This window comes from Pristis pectinata, chromosome 4 (assembly GCF_009764475.1).
Source record: "Pristis pectinata isolate sPriPec2 chromosome 4, sPriPec2.1.pri, whole genome shotgun sequence".
NCBI classification, from domain to species: domain Eukaryota; kingdom Metazoa; phylum Chordata; class Chondrichthyes; order Rhinopristiformes; family Pristidae; genus Pristis; species Pristis pectinata.
The window spans coordinates 106,649,331-106,670,201 of NC_067408.1; the positions used below are offsets into that span (position 1 = coordinate 106,649,331).

Genomic DNA, 20,871 nt, shown 5'->3' on the forward strand with positions numbered 1-20,871 from the left:
CCCAATCCATCTCAGATATGGCAGTCCTCAGCCTCCTCCACTGCCAGAAGTCCAAGAGCAAACTGGAGGAACAGCACCTTATTTTCCACCTAGGAACCTTGCAGCCTAACAGCATGAACACAATTCTCTCACTTTAAGGAATCCCCAAACCACCCCCAAGCCATGCCCCTTTTCTTCCCTTTCCTAGCGCTTTTTTCTACCCTTTTTTCCTTAGTTTTGACCCACCCCCCCAGTGGATCTGCGCTTTCCTCCTCCCCTGCACCTGCCTATCACTATCTCTTACCTGCATCTACCTATCACCACCTTCTGCCCACCGTCTCCCCTCTTTTGTCCACCTATCACTGCTCTGCTTTTCCCTCCTATATATTGGGTTTCCCCTTTTCCCATCTTCAGAACTGAAGCGTCCCGACCAGAAACGTTTTCCGCCTGCTTTTCTCCACGGATGCTGCCTGGCCTGCTGAGTTCCTCCAGCATCATAGTGTTTTCATCTAGATATTTCAGCAATTGCAGTCCTTTGTTTCTCATGAATTTTATTTTTTTTAATCCACCAGTACACAGATACAGCTATAAACAGCCTGTACAATCCTACACAGAACCTGTACTGAAATAGAAAATGTAAGCCTCCAATATATGTAATTAAATGTTAATACCATAATTCTAAACTTCCAGTGACTTTTCAGCATGATTTTTGTTTGAATATCAGTAACTATAGGGTACAACATTGACCAAAATACCTATGACCCCTGTTCTGCAGCCCTGGTGGTCAGTTTTCTCTGCAGACAAGTTCACCTATTTGCACTTTGAAGAAGTCATACTATAAACCCCAAGAACTATACTTAATGAACCCATTCACAGCAGTTTCATGAAAAGAAAATGGAAATCCAAGAAGCACTATCACAAATATAGCAGGACAACATTGTCACAGATTATTAAGAGGGAAATCCGCAACTAAAACGGTTTTGAAGCAAAGTTATCTATTAAAATTTCAGCAATGGGGACATTAGTTATCTGACATTTAATTTGTTTACCATACAAATGGTAATTTTTTTTTTAATATAAAAGTGCCAGAATTAAAACTTTCCCTTAAATGTCTGTGATGGTCAGGCAAACAAACTGCCCCCAGCCTTGTCCATGGAATGTTACAGTATGTTTAAATTGTAAAGGCACTTTCAAAGCCTTCAACTCACTAGTGTAATTAATAGTGTATCTGTGGATTCCCATGATAAAAATCCCTGTAACATCCAAGTACACACAACTTTTTTTTTATATATATATATATTGCAAAACAACATTTACAGACATTAACATCTGCAGATGCAAAAATGTATGCTGGGTGAAGAATGGGTATCGATGTGCTGGGATTCCCTCCTATTTCAAAGTGTGTTGCCTATTATTGAGCTACTAAAACCTTGCATTTACAAAATAGTTGATAAAAATATTCCTCTGAATTGTACAAGAGGTACATCGACCAATGATAAAGAGGCAAGACAGATGTTATTCTGACTTGGCTTCATTCTCTCCAGCTGCAGATACCTGCAAAATATTAATGTGTATTAATATCCAAAATAAACTAAAATGCACATGATTATTTTGATTAACTTATTTACCTCATTGTTTTTCCGTTCACCATTTTCTGAGGGTACAGAGTCCTCATTAGCTTCTTGGTTAGCCTGTGGAGGATTTGCTTTTGTAGCTCTCGCCTTGGTTTTTTTCTATAGAAGAAAGGCAGCTCTATGGCACATTTCCGAAAAAGAAAATACATAATTTCTTTTAAAAACAAATAAAACTCACTTGGATAGTTGGTTTCTTTTTTGGGACGTCATTGGGTTGTTTTATTTGTCTCTGAGAAAGTAAATGCAAAAGTCAGCCATTTAAACAAAAGCTTTATTTCAATAATAAAATATATTTACTTTACACCTTACCTTCCTCAGTTGCATGAGGCTTGGTGGTGGGGACTAGAAAGAGAAAAAAGTTTACAAAGCAAAATACACATTCGACCCATAAGCTGTCATCAGTATTTCAGAGACCTTTGCAACTAAATGTAGTGTATTTGGGAAAATAGTATCAAATGGATCAATAAGGAACATACATGAAATTAATTGGCAATTAATGCTATACATCCACATTTTCTGAAGTTATCTAATACTACAATCTAAGGGGAAATCACTTTTATTATGGAAGGATATACAAGATTGTTTGCAAAGGGCTAAATTTTTAGCTTTTCCAAATTTGAATTAAATAGTTTCAGACTGCAATAATGAGCTCTGCTTTTCCACAACATATCAATCCTGTTGCACACCTGCATAATAAAGTTCCTGTAGTTCTTTGCAACCGAGTTAAAACTATGTTACCCGCTAAAAAAAAATGCATCTTACCTTGTCTGTTACTGTGTCAGATGCCTGTTAAATGAAGAAGACAAACACATTAAAAGCATTACATTATTTAACCGCAACGTCATTGAAGGGGGCGGGGAAGAGAGAAGAAAAAACCTTCAGCGCAGTGTTGTGTTTGCAAACAGTGCGGAGGCCGTAAGATGCGAGAAATAGGCGGGGAAGGCGGGAGGATGCCGAGCGCAGCAAGGGACGTAATGCGAATCCTTCCCGCCTATTTGTAACCTGCTGGACGAACTTCGGAACTCCGTGTTGCAGTCTCTCCTCCGCAAATGTAACAGAACATTCGAGATTCGAATGGAGCTCGGAATTTACAGACAGGAGCACCGACAGCTTAACAAAAACACGGCTCTTGCCCCCGTTGCTTGCCCGCCTTAAAAAAAGGCCGACAGTAAATTAAAACTTTTACATTTTATCTGAGGAGAGGTGAATAATAATAAATGCTTGCTGCGCATTTAGATAAATGCTTTGACCTTCCACACAAGAAAATAATTAAGTGGTCTTCATTCATGGGGTGCAATTTTCCACGTCCGCTACTGGAAGGGGAATTTCTCCAGTTATTAACACTTGGCTATTTTTACTCATTAACAGGGCTTTCCCCCCTTAATTTTTTTTTAAAAACGCAGTATATTATACAATCACACCTCTCCACGATGCACTACAACATTCCGAACGCAATTACAAAACAAGAGCAAACATGTAAATAATTTTCCCTCCCTTTTAATCCTTTCTGTCAGAAACGAGATTAAAACTACTCACCGCCTTCCTGGGCATGTTTTTTGAGGATTTTTAAAACAATGTAAAATTAAAATTGGGATAAACTAGAATGCAAATAGATTGCACTATTTGAACATCAACTTACTCAACCCCAGAATGGTATCCAACTACCTTGCTACAATACAACTACGGCACGTTAATACTGCCAAACGAACTAGTTCGAACCAGATTTGTTCCTTCACTCCGTGCTAACTAACATTATGATGTATACGCACCTCCGATTGGCTGGATCTGCCTGTTATCTCGCAAGCAGAACATAATCTGCGACGTTATTGGTCAGCTGCAGCTGCCAATCACCCGTCCTGCTCTCATCTCCCCGGGACCCTTTTTAAGTTCGGTTGACTCGAACGCCCAGAGCCCCACAGGACCTTGCTGATTGGAGCTGTCCTCTCACATGGCTTGCTGCTTAACAAAGGGACGATACAATGTATATTTAAGTGTTTTATTCCAAACTGCGTGCATTAAATGAATTGCATTGCGTTTGTTTGTGCAGTTATTTCACTGAGTGTTTGTGACACTTGAAATGTTGAAAAGGAAAGTCCCATATAAAGAGATTGCATTGAGTGGAATGGCTTCTATTTACTGTTGTCGTGGTCCTTCGGGGTGGGGTTATGCTAGGAAACTTAAATATGGCGGAGAGCTGTGCGTGGTTGTTAGTGCTTGGCTCGGTTTTGTTATGTAGTCTGTTTAAGATGCTGCTCCCGACCCTTTCTTTACTTGTAAGTATCTGTTTACGAATGTACATCAGCAGTAATGTTACGGTGCAAGCATTAAAACGGCCACTGGACTAATCAATAAAATGCGACCATTTCGAATGATGTCAACCCATTTTCTGTACAAATATTTTACTAGGCGATGTAATTTAAAGTGCAAAAAAATGAAGTTTTGGAAAGATATCTGATATTTTGTACTTTTTCCCATGAAAACATACTAATAAATTCCAAGCAGAAATTGTTGTTAGCAATGAGTGGATTGGGTGCCTGATAATTCATACTGTTTGTATAAATTGAACTGGAATTGCCAAAAAAAAGATATCTTTACGGAAAGGTATGTTGTTAGCCAAACTGAATGATTGTTGTGGCCTGTTAAATTTAATCCAAAACTGGGGGGAGTGATAGGGTGTTCCCTTGGATAAGTAGGCATACCAAGAGTAGTGGGAATGTACATTCCTTTTACATTTGGATATGTTATTAATTCTTGTTATCAGTGTTGTCTATCAGGAGTACCATAGTGATCTGTAGTGTGAATTAAGAGTTGGGAAAACATTTTTAAATTGGTAAAGATGACTACAAAACTTAAAATAAAATTGGGTGGCAAGCTTGAAGTAACTGCCAAGTACTTTAAGTTAATGCATTAAACTAACCAATGAGCAACCTTTGAACTTGGAACTAAAATAGTGTGCATAAATACCATAGTGAAAATATTTTGGAAGGTTAATTTTAATCATGTATGAGTTTGTGGCTTTGATAAAATAGATTGCAATAGGAATTGGTGTAATGTTCAGAAAACAGCTTTCAAACAATTGAGAGGAAGGGGTTTGGTTATTATAAATATTATTAAATTGGGTTAATAAAAACAATTTTGTGATTGTGTCATTTGATAATCATATTGTTGTTGATGTGTGGAGCAAATTCAGCTGCATGCTAAGTGAAATAATTGCAATTCTGATGGGGGGGTGAGAATTGAGATTTTATTTTGGATATTTTCATGATCAAAATAATTGGACAAGCAAACCAATACCTTTCCCCTTCCCAAAAAAAATTATCAACAGTTAAATTGATTTGGAAAGCTAGAGCTAATTGTCTATAACAGTAGAAAACCTGGCAATATTGTGACAGCATTCTGTAAGAGGGTATAAAATATTTTACGTGGAACTTTCAAATTTGAAAATGGCCACCTTATGAGATTTGTAGTATGAAATATTGCAAGTGGAATACTTTCACACAACGCACATCTGTGTGCATTGCTATTGCTGTCACCCTCTACAGTAGTTCTTCCTAAACATGACATGCCATTGCTTGAATTTACTTGGGAATAAGTGCAACATGCAGGGGGAAAACTATCATTGTCTGAAAGTTCATTATGTTTCAGAGTCTTGGCAGTACTTTGGGATATAAAAGTTTCTAATGTTGTAACTTCTTTTAAGGTAATCATCACATTTTTAAACAAATTCTTGTGTTCCAGAAATGGGATTAATCTACTGGTCTGTCTAGGTGGGGTTGGTGAAGAGGGATTAATTAGCAAACTGCAGCTCTGTGGTGGCATTGATTAGGTAAAGGAGAATTGTGATCAGATTTAGTGGTGTTAACTGTGGGGCATAGCTTGCTGACATCTGTTGCAAAATCTTCAGATCTTTAGTTGTCATGTCTCAATGTTGATGTGAGAACGTGACCTGACATATAAAAGCAGGAGTAGCCCATTTAGTGCCTCTCCAATAAGATCATGGCTGATCCTTTCCTGCATGATCCTCACTTTTCTTGATGTCCCTAGTGACCCAAAATCTGTCTCAAATAATGACCAGCTACAACATCTGGGAAGGGGAGGAGTGTGAGAGGATCTCAAAAGTTTTCAACCTGCAGCATGAAAGGAAATTTTCCCCATGGCTCAAGTATCAGAAATTTATGGAACAGAAGGTGACTATTTAATCCATTGTTCATGCCAACCTTAAATGAAACTATTTGGGATTACTACCACTTCCTAGTGCTGTCATAGCTCTAAGTGCTTATCTAGGTAGCTATTTCTAAACGTAATGAGGGTTTCTGCCTCTCCTGTCTTCTGAGTAGCAACAGGTGGGAACTTGCCAACTATAGGTGGAAATATGATAGGAAACATTCCTCCTCCCAATAAATCTATACTCCTAAATCTAGTTTAGAGTTTGATATAATTTAGCATGAAGTTGCTGCTCTTGTATTCAGTGTGTCTGCCAAAATATCAAGTATGTTATGTGCCACCTTAATCCCCACTTGTACCTCTGGAGCCTGTGGGTTTGCATTCCAGGATTCCAATGTTCCTCCACACAGCTTCATCATGCTTGGTTTGCTCTCCCTGAACCTCAAACTTCACTGAATTGAATTCCATTTATTAATTTTGTGCCCAATCCAAGGGTAAATAGTCAATCTAAGGATAGATTCCTGCAATATAGGACTTCCCTCCATGTGGCTAAGTTTAGTTTCAGCAGCAAACAGCTTAATTATAGCCCTCTGTTTTAGTACAGGTGTTTGTACTGAGCCCTCTGGAAGCTCAGTGTCCACAGCCCTCCTAGCACTGGAAAGCTGTGGTGAAAAGTGACTCATTTGGAGAAGGCAAAGAATAATCTTTAACTCAATGTCTCCTTTCCTTCTGAATCACCTGGGTTTTGACTTTCCTAATCCATCTGGTGTGGGTCTTTATCAAATACCTTTCTCAAATCTGCATAGACCACACAAAATGTGATACCTTCATCGATTCTCCTCGTTACTGCCTAGTTCAATCAAGTTGATCAGATGTAGCCATCCCTTAAATCTATGCCAAGTGTCCTAAATGCTGATCCCTTGGAATTTTTCCAATAACTTACCCATCACTGATGGGACTTGTAGTTTATCTTTCCCCTTTTTAAACAATGGTAATCGATCTGTACACAACTAGGAATGATAAAAGGTAGTCATTTCACCCTGTCTGATTTTGTTTTCAAGAGCCTAGGATACATTTGCCTTTAAAATCTTACACTTCATTTGCTTTCTATAATTATTTCTAATACTTTGCATTCTTTTGTCTTCCCAATATTTGTGTTCCCCTTCGGTGCAATTAAAGGAAAAGTATTCATTTAGAACACTGGCTGTATCTTCTTGTGTATGTGGCCATTTTTGGTCTTGAAAGTAACTTCTATTCATGTATTTATAAAATATTTTGGGGCTTCCTTGATTTTTAACCCCCTTGCATATTCTCATGCAAATTCTTTTGACTTCTATGACTAACTTATTCCATCATCACTTTCACCCTGCACTTTTCTTTATTCTAGGCCTCTGTTTTACTCTTGGTATTTGTCAAAAGTATGCCTTTTTAAAAATATTATCCTACCATCTGTATTCCTTGATATTTTGGGTCCTAGAGTAGGGGGTTTATTCTTTTATTGAGAACACTTAGCTCTGAACTGGCAGTATAATGTCCTTAAATGCTTCTCACTGTTTTGACATTAATTTGCCATCAGGTTGCTGTTTCTCAGTAGTGCTAGCAAACCTTGCGAAAGTAACGGGTTGAGATACAACCTATCTGCCTTGTGCACATCTCGCCTTCCCCAGAAGCAGTCCCAGTGCTCTCCCTCTTGCACTGTCTCTATGCGACACACTTATTTGCAGTATCCACTTAATTTTGTGTACACTGGAGCATGGAAGAGGTGGCAGTCCATTGAGGACCACCTTTTTTGAAGTCTAGTTTATAGCTTCCTGTAACTTGCTTGAAGGATTTTGTTCTTTCTATGTGTATTTGTACTGATGAGGACCACAATATTCTTCACCCTCGCTCCTCTTTGTATTCTGTAGCTACTTGATGACATCCTTGGCCCTGATACTAAGGATGCAACATGCCAACCTGGAATCAAATCTGTGGCCACAGAAACAGTAAACTTTCAACTATCAGGAACACCTGTTGAATTCAGTGCCACGTTAGGTCTTCTGTCCTCCACTTTCCAGGAGTCACCCACAGTGTCATGGACTTTGCTTTGGCTGTGTTCCATTAAGGAACATTTGCCTTCTCCAGTAATCAGAGGTGAAAATCTGTTAGTGTCATCCTCTTAACCTGAGATAATGACCCCTTGTTCAATATCTCTTTCCAAGGTTACAGAAGAGTCTGAAAAGTAGGATTATAAAAGTTTTATGTGGGTTTTGGCATTAACAATTATCCAAATGTTTTTTTTAAGTTATTGTAGATTTTAATTTTGGGCTGACTGATTAAGGTGTTGAATACTTGAGAACCAAGTCTTTCCTTTAGTTTCACTGAACTGCTTTTAGACCATTGGAGTTGATCAGCCTAACTGCAGAGTAAATGGTGGCCTGACAATGATTTAAAGAAACTTAAGCCATTTTCACTACCATTATCTCAGTAAAGTTTTTTTGATAGAACAGGAGCATTCCCTTCAGCCCATGATGTCTGTCTGACCATGTCCATATCCCTCTATTCCCTGACTGTACCTATCCAAATGCCTGTTAAACATAACTATCCCATCTGCTTCCACCACCTTCCCTGGCAGTGCATTCCAGGCACCTACCACTCCCTGTGTAAAAACAAAACTTGCACATCTTCATTAAACTTCCCCCTTTTATCTTAAAGCTATTGACCCCCCCCCCCCCCCATATATTTGACATTTCCACCCTGGGGAAAAGACTCTATTTACCCTATCTATGCCTCATAATTTTAAAAACAATTTTAGAGAATTATTTTATCTTGGAACAAAATACTTGGAGGATTGATGTTTAGTTCTTCTGTTGTGTTAATGAGCTGACCCTGGGTGTTCTTAATAATTGTCAGGGCAACTGTAGTTAGTAATGGGAAATTTAACAGTTCAGAACATTGCATTGGATAAGTTGGCTGGTTGCTTGGTGTGTTTTAACTTTTATTAGAAAAAGACTTAATGATACTATGTATTATTATGAGAGAGGACCATTGAGGCCTAATGCTGGACATATCCTTCAGTTGATTTTGGGGATCCAGAATGATCAGATTTCAAGCTGTCTCATAAGAACATGTGTGAAAGAAGAGCAGGAGTAGTCCAGTGGCATTGAGCAAGCTCTGCCAATAAGATCATGGCTGAGCTGATGTAATCTTGGACTCAACTCCACTTTCCTTCGTCTGTTTCCAATATCCGTTAATTCCTGAGGAAAGCAAAAGCTGGAATCAATGGTCGATTAAGGATTATTTCAAAATTCTAGTCTGAGCCAGCAAAGCAATTTCTATAAGGTTTTTGTTCCATTCTTGTATGTACCAGTTATTTGAAGAGTAATTCAGTTCAACCCACTTCTTGGCTCCTTCTGTTTCTTTACAATTGTTCTTTGAATATTTAATCAATTTGCTTATCTGCTATTGACTCTGTTTCTACCACTCACTCAGGCACAGTATTCCTAATCATTGCATTTAAAATAAAATCTTGTGTTGCTTCTAGTTCTTCTGGCAATAGTATAAAATATCAATGCCTTCTGATATTCGTCTTCTCAGTCATTGTAAACAGTTTGTTTACCTAATTTGTCTAATCTATTTATAATCTTAAATGGCTGCCTCATCTCCTCATTCGTCTTGTCCGTTAGGAGTTCACATTCAGTCCTCCAGTCTATCCACATAACTCTAAACTCAACCCTGGAACCCTTCCAGTAAACTTCTTCAGTGCTATCTCCAAAGTCTTCATGCCCTTACTAAAGTGTAGTGCCAAATTTGAACATGGTACTCCAGCTGGGAATGAACTGGAATTTTATATAGACTTAGCATAACTTCATGGATTTTGTACTCCTGACTTTTATTTATCATGCTCTTGATACCCAATGCTTTACTGACTATTTTGTTGACCTGTCCTGCCACTTTGAAAGATTGGGTAAGCACAGTAGTGTAGCGGTTAGCATAATGTTTTACAGCGCCAGTGACCCGGGTTCAATTCCGGCTGCTGTTTGTAAAGAGCTTGTATGTTCTCCCCATGTCTGCGTGGGTTTCCACCGGTTGCTCTGGTTTCCTCCCACATTCCAAAAGATGTACAGGTTAGGAAGTTGTGGGCATGCTATGTTGGCACTGGAAGTGTGGCGACACTTGCAGGCTTCCCCCAGAACACTATGCAAAATATGTACTTCACTGTGTTTTTCAATGTACATGTGATTAATAAAGATAAGGTATACCCCCAGGTGTATCTGTTCTTGAACTCTTTAAAATTGTGCCACTTTGCACTTTTCTCTCATTATTTCAACCAAGGTGCATACCCTCGAAGTTCTTAATTGAATTTCATCTATCGTGTGCTCACCCTTTCCAGCATTAGTTCTTCTGATGTCCATTTCTGTCTACCTACTGAGTTAAATTTTATGTCAACAGCAAATTGAGCCTGAACTTTGCACACCTAAGAATTTTTTTTTCAGGATAAATGCATTACAGACATTACATTGGGATATCTTTGATCCATTTCTAGTTATGATTAGGATCAGTAAGGTTTCTAAATAGACTGCTGTAGGGTATTGGGACATCAAAGACAACAAGAGCTGCTGATTGTCATTCATTTTGATTTAAGCCAGATGACCAGCTATGTTAGGAAAGGATAATGTTCATTATCTTCTTGCTAATGGGGAAAGCAGTTTGAATTTTTCTGTTCCATTAAGGTTAGGAGTATGAGGAATATTAAATAGGAAGGGAATGCTTAATGACATTGTGGGCTGCAGATCATGGCAAAACCAGCAGATGTGAAAGTAAGCCAGGACATGATGGGACAGAATACTGGTTAGAAATGTTACTTTCATCCCTGGCTCTGGGACTAGGGCATGGAACAGACTAATGTTTGAAAAGTAGTGGATGATGGAGGTAAGGAAACGTAATCAGAGAAAAGGAGCTCTCTGGGTCAATGATATACTATCAAACTACAATGAGCAGGAGCACTGTGATGTGTATAGAAATTATGCCCATTGTAAGAACAGAAAGGAGAAAATTATCAAGTCCAGTTTACCTGTGGAAATCTTTGTTAATTATCCAATAAACCTATGCCCATCAGTTGGGGAAAGTCATAGATTCTTGATGGTGTAATTGTTGATGTTTTGCGTTCCTGTCTGTTAAGTGAGATCTTGTTATTAATGTTGGCACTTGCCTAAATTTCAATCTTTTGTAGTTATACTCCGAAGCATTTTGTCTCTGTCAAATGCCTTCAGATATCTTGGCCCACACACCATTTTCAATACTACAGTATGCACTCTAGTTAATGTAACATTTCCTGCCGCTGTCTGTAAGGAGTTTGTACGTTCTCCCCGTGTCTGCGTGGGTTTCTACCAGGTGCTCCAGTTTCCTCCCACATTCCAAAGACGTACGGGTTAGGAGCTGTGGGCATGCTATGTTGGTGCCAGAAGAGTGACGACACTTGCGGGCTGCCCCCAGCATATTCTCAGTAATGCACGAAGATGCATTTCACTGTGTTTCGATGTACATGTGACAAATAAATATCTTAATATCTATATCTTCAGCTATAAATCTGATTATTATAGCAGCTCAGTATTATCCTTTACTTTGAAATGATAGAGCTTAGTGATTTATTGTCAAGACTTTTCGAGGCACAAATATCTACGTTGAGATAGAAGGGTTACAGTGTTGAATAGCATTGTCATACAAGAATGAGGAAAGCTTGAATTACTTGAAGGAGAAACTGAGTACTAAACACAAGCATTTATAACAGAATCCAAATGTATAATACTGGAAATCTGAAATAAAAGCAGAAAATGCTGAAAGCATGCAAGGTCAAGCAGCATCTGTGCAGAGCGAGAGACTGTTAAAGTTTCAGGTGGAAGATGGTATCTTTTCAAAACCTTGAGGTGCCTGCAGTAAACTCTTTTAGGCTGACTTAAGAGTACAGGGATCATTGCTACTCAGTTGTGAGTTTTATACCAAGTCTAGTCTGAGGACACTAATAGCATATGGGTGCTGGATGTAAAAGTTCTGACAAGTGTGATAATGCATGTCCCATTATAGTTACTGCTGTGAAGAATTGATTTGGCTGCAAAAACCCAAATCTAATTCTGGTTTTGGTATTAGTTGAAGGAACAGTTCTAATGAAAGATCTTTGGCCTGAAACCTTAACTGTTTATCTCTCCACAGATGCTAAATTAGCCTGAGGTTTCTGGCATTTTTTTTCTGTAGAAGATAACCTAGAAATACAAACCTGGAAAGGGTTTGGGCACTGAATGAAGGAGACCATGGCCTGGAGAATGTATTTTGTTTGACACGAAATGTATTCAGTTTTTACTGTACTGATACAATTTCCAACAAAAAAGCAAGTGGAACTGGTTTGATGTGGAGGTCCACATTAACTAATCAGTTGAAGAGAAGGAGATGGGGTAGAGACTGGAATTCAGAGCAAGTTAAAGCAGGATTTGGGGGAGAATGGAACACAGTCATGTGGCCAAACCTTGACCCAGGTGCATCAGCTCAATGCAATGTATTTGTGGCCAACCACTTGAAACCTCCTTGTAGACTGCAACTTAAAGACCACTGGGTTAGAGGGCCTCATTGGATCTCAGAAGGATGGTCATCAATTTGATTTAATGTCTTACCCAAAAGCTGACACTTTCAACTGTGCAGCTATCCCTCAGTACTCCACTAAGGTTCAAAGGCTGGGTTCAGCTGTTACTTGAAATAGCAGTGCATTCTGTGCTCACACTTAGAATTAGCAAACTTTCAAGTTCCAGAAAATGTTGTCCCCATGGATTAATTTTTTTCACTTCAGGTGGTGCTGAAGTGATGTGCAACAATCATCAGCCAGGTCATTGAGTATAGGAGTTGGGAAGTCGTGTTGCAGTTATATAAGATGTTGGTAAGGCTGCACTTGGAATATTGTGTGCCGTTTTGGTCACCCTATTATAGGAAAAATGTGATTAAACTAGAAAGAGTGCAGAAAAGATTTACCAGGATGTTGCCTGGACTTGGCGGGGGGGGGGGGGGGGGGGGGGCCTAAGTTACAAGGAGAGGTTGCGTAGACAACTTCTTTATTCCCTTGAACATAAGAGATTGAGAGGTGACCTGATGGAGGTATGTAAGATCATGAGGGGCATACAGGATGAAAGCACAAGTTTTTTTTCCCCAAGGAGGGTGCTAAAATCATAGGTTTAAACTCAGAGGTAAGAGATTTAAAAGGAAGATCAGGGGCAGCTTCTTCATGCAAAAGGCGTATTGGGAACGAGCTGCCAGAAATAGTGGTTGAGGCAGACACATTAGCAACATTTAAAAGCCATCTAGATAAGTACATGGATAGGAGAAGTTTAGAGGGCAATGGGCCAAACACAGGCAAATGGGATTAGCTTGCTGGGCGACACAGTTGGCATGGACGAGTTGGGCCGAATGGCCTGTTTCCATGCTGTATGACTCTGACTCTATAATAAGACATTAAGCTGAATTATTAGCATTTCTGATGTATTGAGTAGTTCCTCTGTCAAGAACTGGAGATATTTATCTCATTTTAGTCTTTCTGCAAAAATAGCTGTTCTATTCATAACTGCAATTACATTAATCGGTTGAAACTTTAGGTATTGTATTTGAGGTGCAAGGTGTTCTATTAATTCCAGCCTATCCATCACTCACCTTGTGCTAAGTACAAACCAATAAAAGTTAGATTCACCACTTAAAGTAGAGACAATTGAATATGAAAACATTGTAAATAGTGGATGATCCAATAAGCTTTCACATTACTGAACCTCTGATCTGACAAAACACCAATGACTGTTGCCTGCCCTGTGAAAGAAACTTAAAATGTTCCATGATGCCATGTATCCGGCAACTTCAGACCTGGCCAAGGGTATTGGCAGGTGCCAGTAAGCACAAAGACCCAGTCATTTTGCATTTGCTTTGTTGTCATGTGTTTACAGTCTTGCCTTTCAGAAATGAAGACATCTGCTACATTCCAAAGGCTGTTGGTCTCTTTTCTAATGAGGTTTGAGGATTATTTTGTAGCATATATCGATGCTACAACATATTTAGTTGCATATGTCTGTGCAAAGCAGGATTGACAGTTTGAAGCCAAAAGGTGTAGTGCTAACTAGGCTGAAGAATTGTGCCTCAGCATATGAGCAGAGGAACCAATTCTATGTGTTTTGGGCCTGCCCCCAGGAAATGGTTATGGATGTTACTTGGTTGCAATCAACCTACTTGATCTGAAAGCAACTGCTCAAATCTTTTGCAAACTGTTGAGGCAAAAACTAATTTTGATAGCTGAGTAAAAATATATGCTACGTACAGAGTTGGTTCTGATTTCTTCCCAAGCTTTCACAATATGCTGCAATTATGCAGTTGTACATCCATGTTTTCTGAGTAAGGTAATTAACAGTGAAGAGGAACACCTGGTTAATGCCAGTGAAGATTATTGATGACCTTTGTCTACTGCGCAAGCTACCATATTTGTATGTTGGTGCATTTGCTGCATGGTGTCATGACAACAACCTTTCCCTCAATGTCAACAAAACAAAAGAGCTGGTCATTGACTTCAGGAAAGGGGATGGTGTACATGCACCTATCTACATCAATGGTGCTGAGGTCAAGAGGGTTGAGAGCTTCAAGTTCCTGGGAGTGAACATCACCAACAGCCTGTTCTGGTCAAATCACATAGATGCCATGGCCAAGAAAGCTCACCAACGCCTCTACTTCCTCAGGAGGCATGTCCCCTTTGACATTCACCAACTTTTATCGATGCACCATAGAAAGCATCCTATCTGGATGCATCACGGCTTGGTACGGCGACTGTTCTGCTCAGTACCACAAGAAATTGCAGAGAGTTGTGGACACAGCCCAGCGCATCACGGACACCAGCCTCCCCTCCTTGGACTCTGTCTTTACCTCTCGCTGTCTTGGTGAAGCAGCCAGCATAATCGAAGACCCCACCCACCCAGGTCATTCTTCTCTCCTCTTCCATCAGGTAGAATAAACAGGAGCCTGAGGACACATACCATCAGACTCGAGGACAGCTTCTATCCCACTGTGATAAGACTACTGAATGGTTCCCTAATATGATGAGATGGACTGTGACCTCACGATTTACCTTGTTGTGACCTTGCACCGTATTGCACTGCACTTTCTCTGTTGCTGTGACACTTTACTGTTATTGTTTTTACCTGTACTACATCAATGCACTCTGTACTAACCCAATGTAACTGCACTGTGTAATGAATTGACCTGTACAATCGGTATGCAAGACAAGTTTTTCACTGTACCTCAGTACAAGTGACAATTATAAACCAATACCAATTTACTTGTTTCTAATCACAGGTCCTTGTGGTCAGTTATCAAAGCAATGCTCAAAGGATAAAATGAGGTCATTGTTAATATGATTTTCAAGAACTGTTGTGTTGCAAATCAACCTGGATTCAGTTATTATATTCTGTCGCTGTTTCTCCCAGGGGGAAAAGAATGCACAAAGATTGGTGTCAAACAATGTTATGATGTAGCCCCAACACTTTCCACTCTTGCTGCAATGTTTCACCTTTCCTCTGGCAAACTTCCTGTGGAAGTGAAACTAATATTCAAACTAATGAAAAACTACTCTATATTCCTCTCAAAGTCGCACGCTATCCAGACCTGGAAATTAACTACTGTTGCTCTATTGCTCTTGGTTAATTCTGTGGAATAACCAACCCAAGAACGCTATGGGCGTGCAGCCTGCATTGATTCCATGAGAGAAATCATGCTCTCTTAAGTATGTTTATGGTTAGGCAATAAGTTCTAGCCTTGCCAGCGATGTCCACAACATGCAACATAATTACTTAAAGAAAAACTCTCCCTGTCCACAGGATCTCTGTTCTTTTTCTACAAGCCCCCTTTTAGGTTTATCCTATCTTTTCATTTGTTGACCAAAGTTGTTTAATTGCACAAGTTATATTCTTATAATTAGGGAGATAAGTGCAGATTATGTATTTACTACTTTTTTTTTCTTTTGAACACTTGTTGATTTGTTTTATCTGTTAGTATTTAAGGATTTTGTCCCATCCCTCAAATTTACCGTGAACCTGATTTTGGAGTTTGATTTTTTTTAAAATGGATAGTTTATTAAAACAGTTTTGAACAGTGCTGAAGTGTATCACAAGCTAGTAACAGGATTGAACATGTCTATAAGGTTTTCAGAGTCTCCAACTATTATAACTAATTTGTGAAGGGTACACTTTAGGGCAAAGCAGCATGAGGCCATGATAAACTGGTACCACAGGAATAGTGCCTTCAGTAGACGTGAGAGAAAGTTGTAGAATGGGAATTAATAAAATGAATGCAACAAGCAATCTACTGGAGGAACTCAGTGGGTCAAGGAGTATCTGTGGGAGGAAAGGAATTGTTGGTGTTTTTGGTCGAAACCTTGCATCAGTCCTCAGTTCCAGTCTGCTGAGTTCCTTCAGCAGGTGGTTGCTTCAGATCCCAGCATGTGCAGTCTCTTGTGTCTCCATTAATAAAATGAATGAACATTATTTGAATTTAAATAGATTAGTCGATGTCGAATTTGCGTATCTTATGCATGGATCATCCCCAGTTTACGAATGCCCAACTTGTGTACAGCCCATACAAGCGAACGAGCATTTGGGAGACTGGCGGTATAGGCTGTACCTGCTGCTTCAGACATCTGCCATGGGAACTCGGTTCACGCTGCATTTCTGACTTGCGAACTGTTTGGGTTACCAACAGTTCACAGGAATGGAACCCTGCCATTACCTCAGGAGGACCTATAATGGGATTGATGATGTTTTAGCATTTCTTTTCATTCTGAAATTTTTGTCATTTCCTTTTTAACAAAAGTGATTGTTTCCTCATGTCTTTAGATATCTTATTGTCAGCCACCAGTTCCAGCACAGCTGGCCTGTAACCTGATCTCGCTCCATCTTGAGGATATTGGCCAGTTGTAAAGTTTGCATGTATTATATGTTCAAAAGAAACTTCTGGAGTTGCAGACTTTGCTGTCCCTCATATTTTTATGGAATTAATGTAAACTGGTTTTAAAAAAAAAATCATCAGAAGAGGAATATTTAGCCAAAGATTGACAGACCATGCCAGAGCACAGGCTATGTATGCCTTTTGTAGGTGGAGTCTACCACCCAGCTTAAACCCCTCAAATTTCAGGAGCTAACTCTTAATGCTTGGCAAAAATCTTAAAATAAATCTATCTGACTACTTTGTTTAACCTTGGCAAAAACATGAAAGCTACATTAGAACACCCACTTATTTGAGTCACTAAAAATCTTTGCATAACATGTCAAAAATTGTTGTCATTTTCTTGGTCTAAATTTCTGACTAAAATGGCCGTTCTTCATGCTTGCTAGAACTATCTAGACTCGAGTAACACAGGTTCCTCATTTGTGCCTGATCCTGTCTTCAGCTGGTGTTAATTGTCTATTTGCGTGTTGTAAAACATTAATAAATGGGCTGATAAGTGGCAAGTAACACTTGTGCCACCCAAGTCCCAGACATTGACCATTTTTAACAAGAAAGTTACCTAATTTGGCTGTTCAATAGCATTGCCAACACTTAGGCTTCCACCAGCATTTAGTGGCTCACCATTAACTTAACTGGATCAGCCTCATGAATCCTGTAACTGCAAGAACAGATCAGCAGCCAGATTTTCTGGAGCAAATGACATACCTCCAAATCCTTTCTCCTCTTCAGTGAATCATGAGTCAGGAGTGTGATGATGTACTCCCCACTTGCCCATAAGAGAGAAGCTCCAAATACAATCAAGCTTGACATCATCCAAGGCAAAGCAGTTTGCTTGATTGGCACCCAATCCATCATCTAACCATCTACGAGCTGTTGGAAGAACTCTGGGTCAGGCAGCATCTGTGGAGGGAATATGACTCTTCATTTCCCTCTACAAATGCTGCCTGACCCACTGAGTTCCTCCGGCAACTTTGCTTTTTTGCTCCAGATTCCAATATCTGCAGTCTCTTGTCTCCATCCATCCATACGACCATCTACTCCCACCATCACAGAGCGCGATGGTAGCAGTATATGTCATCTAAAAGTGCTCTGTTGAACTTGTCAAAGCATCTTTGACAGTAATTCCTAAACTCTGGAACCCCCTGCTAACTAGATGCCAAGGACAGTAGATGCCTGAGTACTGTCACCTGCAGTTTTGCCTTCCAGGTGCCATTTGATCCTGACAGAAAAATATTGCTCTTCATTTTCTAAATTCTGGAACTCTCAACGAACTGTGGAAGTACTTTCTCCAAATGTGCTTTTGTAGATTAACATTACCACCTTAAGGGTGGTAAGGGTTAGGTAATAAATGCTGGTCTTGCACTGATACCTACATCCCATAAAATTCCAGAGTTAAGGTTACAGGTTTGTGATCTGTATATTGGATTAAACATGGGAATAGCAGTGGTCTTCTTGAGTCTGCTCCATTATTCAGTAAGATCATGGCTAATCTGATCTTGGTCTTGACTCCACTTTCCTGTTTGATGCCCTAAAATGATCCAAAGATCTGTCCATCCTGGCCATGCATACATTCAATGGCTGGCCTCCACAGCTCTCTGCTGGAAAAATTCACAATGATTTAGAAGCCTCTGAGGAAATCCCTCCTTTGTCAAAAATAGGAGGCCCCTTATTGTGAAACTCAGCCCATTGTTTAGATTTCCTCCAAGGGGGAATATCTTTGCAGCATTTATCTTGCCTGATCCTTCAGAATCTTCTATTTCCATGCAATTACCTCTTGTTCTTCTAAACTCCAGTAGATATTGCTCCAACCTTCCTCCGCCTTCCTCATGAGGCAACTGCCTCATCACAGGAAACAACGAGTGAATCTTGTCTGAACCAACTGCCATACAAAAATCAGGCTAATTGAATTGACACTCTCTGCCAAATCTAACGAATGGCAGACTGGGCTCTTGTATGGCTCAGTACACAAGATGCTGCCTTGAACTTAAAATATTACAAATTGATTACAAATTTTTCAATGACTTAGCCTCTGAGCTAAACTGTGATCTAATGTTAAAAATGGAGTGCTCCTGAAGGAGTACTTTTTACTCATTTGTTATGAAATGTCATTTACAAAAAAAAATCTACAGTAAAATGACATTCGTTCCCATGTTTATCCCAGTCAAGTTTTGCCAATTGCAGTTGGGTCATCCAGAAAAAGGCTAGAAACTAAATGGTTGAAGGCATCCCATTATTGTCCACAGCCACTGGTGAGATCATCAAGTATTAGTACTCTTGTTTATAACCATGCCCAATATTCCTAATATTGCTGACCAAGTACAGTAAAAATGGGGAAACTTGAGAATGTATTACTCATTTCTGGAGCTGATATAATTTCCACAGGTGTTTGACACCAAAGGATTGTTGCTGTCTGTCTTGGCCTGCAATTATGCAGAATACTTGTACACATCATTGAAGACATTTTCCCTCCCCCCCCCTATCTCACTCCCTCCCAGAATATGAGGTATCTGTAATGCCTTTGATTGTTTTTAACTTGGATTACTTTAAAATTAGATCAGTAATATTTTGATTTTGTGCTGTACCAGAATATACCGTTCTTTGTCCACTCAAACGACTGATGTGCTGTAGTAATCATTGTTAAATCCGCTTTGTATGTTCTATAATACATAGTTTAGCCAGATTAACATTTTGGCCATGTAAACATTCAACCAGCTGTCATTAACCCTGGAAAAATTGAACGCAGAGAGGTCCATTTATAATGCTTACTATTGAAATCTCAAAGTGCTGATTACATGATGACACAGATTTGTTTGATACTTACTATAGATATCACCTTTGAAGTGAAGACATTAAGGTGGAGATTTTTGCCTGCTTGTTGTTGGTGCAGAAACATATCTTTAAGTCTTCAAATTACTGAATATAGAATGTTTGAGTTGTCTTTAATAGGCAATGGGAGAATGTGAAAGTGACTTCCGTGATCTTCATCCAAACTTCAAAGTTTGAGGACAGTGACTGAAAATCGTGCATTTAATTTTTGGTTAAATTTGTTTTCCAGTCTCCATTGTTCACTCTCACTTTTGTTGTTTCAATAAAGTCAATGCAGAATTCTGAACACCTTATTAAATTAACTCTACACTAAGATCAAAGTCAAACTGCTGACATTTTCTAAAATCACTCCCATTTTTAAATTAGTTTTCAGGTTTTTATGTATATTTGTTTTTTTGCACTAACCTGAATATTGGAATATGTGTTAGATTTCAGTATAAATACTAGCTAGGCCACCACTAGGGCAATGTGTACAGTTCTGTCACTCCACAACTGCATATAATAGCATTAGAGAGTGTGCAGAAGAGATTTATAAGGATTTTGTCAGAGCTGGAGAAATAGTTATGAAGGGGAGGGAAGTTTGACTAAGCTGAGGTCACTTTCTTTGGAACAAAAGCCATAGAATAAAGATTTGCCTGAGTGTTCAAAACTACGAGTGGCCTAGAAGAATGAACAAGGAGGATCTGTTTCCCTTGGGCAAGTTTGACTTCTAGGGGCTCATAGATTTAAGTTGATAGAATAATTTTTTAAAAGTTGAAGACTTTTTTCTTTGTTTTAAAGAACAGTGGAAATTTTGAGCTTTCTGCCTGAGGGTGGTGGAGGCAGAAACCCCATCCCATTTAAAAGGTACCTGAATGAGCACTTCAGACAACTTGCACAATCACAAACCAAGAGCTGGGAAGAGAGAGTAGCCCGAGAAGCTCCATTTCTGGCTGACGTCAAAATGATGGGCTAAGTGGCCTCCTATGCCATAAACATATGTGTAAAGGAAAACATTCAGCCCTTTGAATCCAGTATGATTAGGGTGTTCTGTTTGAGCCTGAACTGAGCTTCCTACAACATCTGTCCATCACTCGGGCTATCAAATTCCTGTTAAGAAAAGTTGAGAAACATCTGGACAAGCACTTGAATTGCAGGTGTAGAAGGTTACGGACAAAATGTGGGTAAATGACATTAGTATCGTTCAGTACAGTGGACTGTGTGGATATGATGAGCCAAGGGGACTGTTCCTTTGCAACTCCATGACAATGGCCAGTATAACATATCCAGCTTTGCC

At 39.3% G+C, this 20,871-nt stretch overlaps 1 protein-coding gene across 1 annotated transcript in view; it reads left to right on the forward strand.

Annotated features, from left to right (window-relative positions):
- The first annotated feature begins 3,757 nt into the window (after positions 1–3,757).
- get1 (guided entry of tail-anchored proteins factor 1) overlaps positions 3,758–20,871 on the forward strand; it is a 33,439-nt gene continuing 16,325 nt past the window's right edge. Inside the window, exon 1 of the mRNA XM_052014348.1 lies at positions 3,758–3,886. Coding sequence (XP_051870308.1) covers positions 3,779–3,886 — 108 coding nt within the window. The 5' untranslated portion in view covers positions 3,758–3,778. The remainder of the gene's footprint in view (positions 3,887–20,871) is intronic.